This window comes from Mauremys mutica, chromosome 7 (assembly GCF_020497125.1).
Source record: "Mauremys mutica isolate MM-2020 ecotype Southern chromosome 7, ASM2049712v1, whole genome shotgun sequence".
Taxonomy (NCBI): domain Eukaryota; kingdom Metazoa; phylum Chordata; order Testudines; family Geoemydidae; genus Mauremys; species Mauremys mutica.
The window spans coordinates 110,346,442-110,354,913 of NC_059078.1; the positions used below are offsets into that span (position 1 = coordinate 110,346,442).

The 8,472-nt window shown below is 44.0% G+C and overlaps 1 protein-coding gene across 5 annotated transcripts in view; it reads right to left on the reverse strand.

The window, feature by feature from the left end:
* Positions 1 to 2,216: 2,216 nt before the first annotated feature.
* HMX2 (H6 family homeobox 2) overlaps positions 2,217 to 8,472 on the reverse strand; it is a 9,571-nt gene continuing 3,315 nt past the window's right edge. For 3 of the 5 annotated variants that reach the window (XM_045022756.1, XM_045022755.1, XM_045022753.1), the window contains 2 exons: positions 4,071 to 4,351; positions 2,217 to 3,134 (listed from right to left, as the gene is read on the reverse strand). In XM_045022756.1, coding sequence (XP_044878691.1) covers positions 2,587 to 3,134; positions 4,071 to 4,350 — 828 coding nt within the window. In that variant the 5' untranslated portion in view covers position 4,351 and the 3' untranslated portion in view covers positions 2,217 to 2,586. Of the gene's footprint in view, positions 3,135 to 4,070; positions 4,352 to 4,815; positions 4,861 to 7,728; positions 7,942 to 8,472 lie in introns of those variants that run through there. The other 2 variants (XM_045022754.1, XM_045022757.1) reach the window with 2 other exon arrangements.

The window sequence follows — 8,472 nt, forward strand, 5'->3', positions numbered from 1 at the left end:
TTCCGCATCATCCCTAGGAGTAAACTTCTGCATTGACTAATGTAAAGAGAGTGGAAAGCAGCCAATTCCACACCGATATAGTAGTCTTTCTGTTGCAAACATGCTGTATATATAATATGACTCAAGATGTCTGCTTCTCACCAAGCTAACAAGGGTAATTACTAATGGACAATAGAAAAGGCGTGCTTTCATTTCTCTAGCTTGGAGGAGTATGTAAAATGAATATTTTAAAATGTAGGACGTTACAAAGGAATCTGAAATATTTTTATTAACAGTGAACCTCGAGTGAGAATGTTTGAATATATTTTTTATTTTCCTTAATATAATGTAATATAAAAGACTATTTTTGTATGTGTGTATGTACAGAGAAGAGCATGGTATAATTGTGATCATAAAAAGCTTTTGAAGTGCAACAATATTGTAGTGAAACTTCACATTTATCTCAACCAATTATTTCCGGTATATTTTAGAAAGATCTGATATTTAGCTGTTAGTAATATTAACAGGTAAAATAAATCGGAATTATGGAAGAATCGAGAGTGAAAATGCAAAACATTTCAGTGAATTCTGATTTTTTTAATGATAACCCTGGGCAAAAATGAAGGGTGATAATGTGATTAAATGATCCTGAATCATAGCAAACCATGAGTTTGATTTTCATCTGAGTCATTAAAAATATTCACCCGAAGCCCTTCACTATAGTTTATTTAATTTGATACTCCAAAATACTTTAAAATGTTTGGTTTTAGATGAAAGGAAACACTCAGAGAGTTTCATTTCATTTCATTTATCTGGATGATACCGTTATAATCCTCAGGCTCTATTGTTTTTATCGTAAATGTAATGTCAGTTGAAATGTATTTAGTTATTGCTTCTGAAAATATCTTCCTGTGTTTAAATCCTTAACCAAGGAACAGGTGGCTCTGATAAAAATGCAACGATGCCTGCAATTTAAATAACACTTGATGAAGTATTTACTTTTTGTTTAAACGATTCACTTCATCCTCTGTACAGAGGAGGCTGCAGGTGTTTTTAGCACTTGCAAGAGAAGCTGCTGAGCGCTAAAATCAATCATGGCTCAGAATGTCACATTTCTATTAAAAGGAGCTGGCAAGCACTTTACATGTGATCGTGGCATTTAGCAGAATACGCTGCAAACTACATAAAAACATCCCTCATTTCCGGAAACACTTCTCTGCTCCGATCACTTAATAAAGAAGGTTCATCTTATTTCCAGATAAAGACACCAGGGCTGCTGTGATCCAAATGTATTTGACATTTGCATGGTGGGGGGATTACAATCTGTAGGCTACGTTTCCCATTCACGATACTTATAATGGTGGAGGTGAGGAAGAAAAGTACTTCTTCACATGCATAGCCTCAGTATGGTTTTCTGGCGAGAAGTGGGGTGTAAAGATGAAGTAGAAAAATATCAAACAACAGTGTGCACCTATATTGGCAATGCTGATTAGAACCATAGAATAATAGAACAGCAGGGTTGGATTAGGGGTAGACAGTGGTGGGTGTAACTACATCTAGATAGTCTATTTAAAAATTAATTACTAGTTAATTACAGCATTTTTAATATTTAGAGTCTTTACACAAACTAAAGGTCACTGGTGTTGATAACTCTGGTGCATTTTGAATGGCAGATCTATATATCCTATATAGGATCGAAAATTATTACAGTAATTGCAGGTCTTACAGTGACTTGCCTAGGCTAAGATTTTATTTTCCCACTAGCCTTTTTTTTTAACTCTTCCTACATCGCAGTTGCCGGATTACTTCGAGTTACTCCATATTTCCAGCCCTGTTTTGATCAGTGCACGGTTCATGTTCGGTTGAGTTCGCTGCAAATGCCTCCAAAAGTAGGTGGAATCCCGCTGGTGGAAGTCAAAGGGCTCTTGTAACTCTAAAGAGAGAATTACATTTCCTGACTTCAGTCGGAAAAAAGCTATTGAAAGTTTCTCGTTCGAACAGAGGCGGCACAACGCAAGAGGCGTCTGTCCCTCTCCCTGTTAATTGTACCCTCCTTCGCTGCTAATACCGTAGTTCAACAACAATGCGCTTTGCGTTTTGGCAAATCAACTTGGCAAAAGTTACAAACGATGTTTAAAATGTTTTATTTTCTTTAAAAATATTTACAGATTTGAAATATGTTTTTTAAATTTTATTTTCAAGTGATAGAATAATATTCAGGAAAAGAGTGCGGGCGGGAGCGGGGGAGGGGGTTGAAATTGGCCTATACAATTGCAGAGACAAATAACCAAGCGCCCTGGGCCTTTTCCTACCTGCACATGTAGACAGAGAGACGATTGCAATTTGTTTTGAAAGTCCCGGGAAGCTCAGAAAGTCAGTTATGTCTGGTGGGATAATGCATGGCGATCGTACATAAAAACACTATGCCAGCCTAGAACATAAACAAACAAATCGAGAGGATCCAATAAATAAAAATAATGAATACACATGGTGTATTTCTTAACACTGCAAGAAGCACATTTGTTTTCCTGTGGATACAGACGGGTGAAATCTATGAAAGGTCATTGCGGCTAGCGGAGAGCTATACAGAGGAGGAGACTTTCGGAGTCAGTAGTCGATCTTGTTGTAGAGATTATAGAGAGGTAAGGCTGACAAATTGCTGCCTGGGTAATATAAAGGGGCTGGGAAGGCGATAGACCTGGGCACTGGCACTCTCAGAAGGGAATTGTCTCTGAAAACCAGGGGCATCCCCACTAGTGTCTGAGCTGAGGCATGAGCCATATTGGCCGCCTCCAGTTCTGCCGAGAGTTGCCTTTTCCATTTGTTCCTGCGGTTCTGGAACCAGGTTTTCACCTGGGTCTCCGTCAGCTGCAAACTGGAGGCCAAGCAGGCCCTCTCCGAGCTGCTCAGGTATCGCTTCATGTCAAAGGTAGATTCCAACTGGTACACTTGGCTCCGGGAGAAAACAGTGCGGGTCTTCTTTTTGGCTGAATTAGCCTGTCTGTCCCCTCCGTCCCTTTGCCTGTCCCCAGAAGACGGGGAGTTTGGAGGGAAGTGTTTCTCTTTTTCCTCCTTCAAGTCCTGTTGGGATTGGGAGAGGAACTGCGTCCTGTCCGTATTTACCGTCATTGCGCCTCCATTCCCCTTTGGATTGCCTTGAAGAAAACAAACAAACAAGCAAACAAACAAACAGAGATATTCCGCGTCAGACACTCTACGGCGTATTCAAAAAGCTCTACACACAGAAAATGCTCATTTTTGCCAGCTCCCCGGTGCCCAGAGACTAGCTAAAGAAAATCAGTCAATTTCACAGCCGCAATGTGCAGCTCCAAAGTTCCAGTTCATTCTATTTCCAAGCTCAAGTGCTGAAGAAAATCAGCCTCCAGAATGGAGGTTCTTTACTTTCAAAATACATCCCTTCTATCCTCAGTGAAGACAGATGAATAACTAGGAGTTGGGGGGGGGGGGTGTTAAAGAGGTTTCTTTCCTATAGCAGAAGACCTGGTAGATCTTACTTTATAGCATAACATTTCACAGCCCGTTTATTCCCAAACAATGCTAAGAACTAACATCTTTCTTCCCCTTACTCGGGAGCTGTAAAGAAGAACAATCTAAGAAAACCACAGTTATCAATCATGTTAAACGGATAATCGTTCACAAGGGAAGGAGGAAAATATGCAGGGGAAGGACTAGAAGCTAAGGTATCTCTAAACCCATTGTACCAAATCCGGTAAGGAACCGACAATTTGGCCAGAAATCAGCGCAAATGCTCAGTGAAACACCATCCACAACAAAAACGACATAAAAGGACATGGTCTGTACATGTTACCGTTTGACAATAGGTGATTTCAAAGGGCTTGTACACCCAAACGCCCGAGACACTGATTTTCCCTGCGTTTAGACATACCTCTATGAACTGGTCACAACAGACTGTATATTCCACGCTAAGATGTAAATGAAAAGGTTTCACCCGCTAAAAGCCCGAGCGAGAAGAGCCAATGCACGGTGGAGCGCTGTCATTCTCCATATTAACATCTAGCTAGGTGGAGATCTACATACTTCCTAAGGAGGTAAATTTGTCCAGTACTTACTGAGACACGTGAAACTGATGGGCTGGTGTTTGTGGCAAGTTTCTTTGGGGCCCTGCGACTCAGGACAGAAGCAGCCGTGATGTTTCCAGCTCTCCTCCGGCTCCTCTTCCTCTGAGGACACAGACAGACTTCGCTTCCTGCCCGGCCAGGCGGCCGCTGCCTTGGAACTGGGCTCCCTGCCCCCTTCCGAGGTACCGCTGCCCAGGATGGACTGGATGGTAAAACTGGAGATCGGAGCAGCTGCGGGGCAACACTTGCTCGGGTCTTCTTTGTTGCTCATCCTGGGTTCATAAGAAATAAGAGGAAGAAAGCGCTCCCTTTAGAGCCACTCCGGGGGAAGGTGTGTGTGAATGCGTGTGCCTGAGGGTCGGGGGCGGCTGGGGGGGCTTGTCTGGGCTTGTTTTGGTTGTGTTTTGGGGGGGTGTTTTTGGCGTGTCTTTGCAGGTTTTCCCTGAGCTTGCCCAACCTGAATGCATGCTCCTTTCTCTCTCAGATCTCTACTGATCTCCAGGCGGCGGGGTGGCGTGGCTTCATTTGCATGGAGGTTACATCTGCCCGGGCCAATCACAGACTGCTGGCAGCCCCGGAAAGTTTCAAAATCCTAGCCCCCCGCAAGCAAGCCCGCTGGTTTTCGGGGGGCTGCTGGCTGAAGCCAACGGAACCGGATCGCAGCCGCTCATTAAGCTCACAAGTGGAGGGCTCAGTTTAAAGCCGGCCGCTAATAGGGATAAAATAGATGCCAAACAAGCGTCTACGTGTCTGTTCCTTCTCCACCACCTCGTCGGTAACCTTTTAGGTGGAACTGGGGCGGGTGAACTGGTGTGGGCTGAATCTCTTATTTAAAACCGTGGGACGCTGTTTAAATAAACACGTTGTGCGTTTCCGTGGGTTTTCACCCTTTTGCTCATGAACCTGATTTGCTAGAGTCTGCTGCCTAACAAGCAACATTTGAGCATAAAGGTTGAAAGACAGGAGTTTTGATGCTGCATATAAAAGGGTAAAGGAGGTCGAGGAAATGACTCCAGTTCCATTTAGTCTTCCCCAGTGTAAAGGGGAAATGCTTTTGTGTATTTCCAAATGAACTTTTCCGGAGCCAGGGAGCGTTCCCACACCAGAGAGAGCCCAGCCCCAGCGAAAACAGGCAAGCCTGGGAGCAGAAAAAAAGCCTCCAATTTATTACCATTATTTAATATAAAAAAGCAAGCAAATTAGATCTGGAAAATTCCAGGTGCTAGAGGAGAATTTGGTTTGATTAAGGCACCGGCTTCCATTTTGTAACTAATATCCTCTCTATCCGACCTAGCGAAGGGGTAATTTAAACAAGAAGCGTCTGCTGACTAACGCCCCCTCAACGTCCTGATTAATTATTGGCTGTTTACAGTAGGGCCCCGAATAATGTCTCACAACAAAGATCGAAACGGCCTCCGTGCCGGAATGAACCCCCGTCCCAAGTTTCACTGCTTGTCTTTGAAACACTGAGCCAGTCAAACGGCTCACGAGTTGTATCAGGCTCACAAAGATTTGACTCTTTTCCGGGAGAGCCAGGTTTGCCGCTTGTACACGGCTGGGAGATTGCGGGGGAGATGAAAAGACTCAATGGATTTGAGTTGCCTGGCGCCAAGAAGCCTAGGCAAGGAACATTTAGAAAAGGTATCAATGGTAGGATGCAATCCAACCTGCGAAACGCATTTCCTATCCCAAAACGATGCAGGTACATCCCTAACCTCCCCCGTGGGGGTGTAATAAGTCTTTGAGGTGCAGCCGGATACCTATATCTACATTTAAATCCTGTTCCGATGGCATTTCTATTGCGATTTACAACATTCATTGCGATCATTGTAACTACACTGGCACTCGCTTCACTTCCTCTGGGGTTGTACATCCTTCATCCAAGACGTGAAACTGGAAGGGAAAACTCTCTCTTTCAAAGTCTTAAAACCACTTCCTCTAGAGGAGTACAATGATAACACGATCGTTAAGGATTGCAACCATCCCGCTCCTTAATCCCGTTACAATTGCGTTAGGATAGGGGGTTACTTATTGTAAAATGGTACATAACGTGCATTCCAGTTGGCAGAGATGAAGAAGGATGTAACCTATACTAGTGGCAAATCGGCAGCGATTTGAAAGCTCAATTCAGTGTTGGTTTAATTAAAGCCACTACTTCAGGATTTACACAAATGCACAGTACAGCTACGGTACGACGCCTGGTCAGAATCCGCCTTAGCAGAGCAGGGAAGTCTGCATGTTATAACTTCTTTTCCTTTACCTTCTACAGACATTTCAAAGGGAGCTGGGTTTTTTTTCCTAAAGTTCAAAGCTAAATGTTGTGACCCGGGCCCTCTAACATGAGAACCTCTGCATTCATTCCTGTTTTCCCCGAACTTCCTATTTAACAGTGCTATCACACAGTGAACATGTTATATGTAGTCAGTGCTGCCATATATTATCCAAAGATCATATTCTCACTTGATTTGGATAGCACCATGTCACCGTTGGCATATGAAACCTTTGAAAGCAATATGATCAGGCGAATTTCGAAATCTTATTTAGCTACTGAATTGCATCTGACACGGAAGCACAACATTCATAAACAGGTCTGGGAAAACCACACTGAAATCTCCGCGTACAACTGGGAAGCTATTCTGCTAAGAGAAATGCGTGGATAACTATTCTCCAACTAAAAGTCCCTGTGCCCGTTAAGTTACATACATTTTCCGATATACTAATTGGCTTGTGGATGGGCTCACAACATTTTTTCAACCCAGTCTTACACTGTCCCTAGAAATCAGGTTGCATAGGGGAAAGAGATCCATGTCTTCCGCCTTCAAGCAAAATGGGATCCCACCAAAAAGGGCTGAGGTGAGAGGAGGAAATGGGTTTCTCTTTCCTCTGGTCATATATACTGAGGACCCCTGCTTCAATCTGTTGATTCTTTTAATAATACGTATGTTCACCCCCCTCCAAAAAATAAAAAAACCAAATCCGGGCGCGGGGTGGGGGCGAATGAATGAGATGGAAATATACAAATCAATATAGACAAATGTCAAGACGTTTTAAAATGACATTTTCATTAACTCCAAGTCACCGTATTATGTCTGGTATATTGAATAAGGTACTTATAATATAATTAGGTGTAGCGAGATGACGACTGTTACCCAGACCAGCTGCATAATCTTTAACTACTTAACTACTTGATAGACTCATTAATGGACTAATTGATTAGGAAAAGTGTTCCAACTCCTCTCTCTGCGAGGGGCAGGTGCTGTCCTGCTTTACCGCATTAACCTTTTCCGTGCTTTTCAACGGGGTCGAGACACATTACAAATGGTCAGCTTTAATCATGGTGTCAGCTCATTAACCCGGAAAGACCCCTCACTGAAATACAATTGAAGAAATCGGCCTTCATTCAGCTCTGCATCCCAGGTGCCACCACAGCCCGGCCAAACGCTACCTAGAGAGAAATGACAACTTTCCCTGAAGTTACCTAACACACTCGCCAGCCTGTCGTCCTACAAAGGTGGGCAAATTGGCTGTTGGCGTTGCCAAGATCCCAAGCCCCGAAGCCACTCGGTTCTAAAAGCGGGGTGTCGGATGGAAAGGGAAAGAACGCGTGTCGTACAGAGAAAATCGTTACTTCTGAAACCTCAAGTCGTACCGTACATACGGGAGCGTGTTGCGAGAAAGAATCGTTACATACATCCTGTTCGAACGGTTTCCTTTTCTCCACTCTCGCAGGGAAAGTAGCGGGGAACAGCCAGAGTTTGCCTTACTGACTTAAACAGGGGCAGAATGAGGCCCTAGGCTTGACTCTGGAGTCCTGGAAGAGTTGGGGATGAGAAAGAGAGTCAAAAGGGCCAGCCAGGGAGCTCTGTTAACACCAGTCAAACCCTGGGGACGCTCGAATCTCCCTTGGTAGCACCTGCAATAAACCATTGCCAGGGTCTCCTGGGCAAGGGAGGGACCCTGCTACTCGCCTTCCCCTATTGCGACCAGCCAGACACCTTTACGAGACTGCAATACAAGGAAGTTCCCTGCACCAAGCGGCAGAGAGATCCGACCAGTTCTGCTGCCTCTGTGATTTTCAGAGCCACTGGCTGTGATTTTGGAAAGGCTCTTTGCCTCATACAGGACTAAGTGTTAACCAATACACTCTCCACTCTGCTGTTACAAAAAGGAACCTTTTTATTTTTAAATGCCCCTTTTAAATTCCAAATCTATTAACTGTACAGTTTGCTCCTGCTGTTGGCGAGGGACTGTCCCTAAGTGCCCCCCGGATTTTTGAGAAACAGATATAGTAGAAGGGCTGTTGTCCCCAAATCAAACCCACTTAGGAAAGAGGGTGGGAGTGGGTGGAAATAATACTCGGATCATTTGAAAATCAAGGGACTTTTCAGGCTGA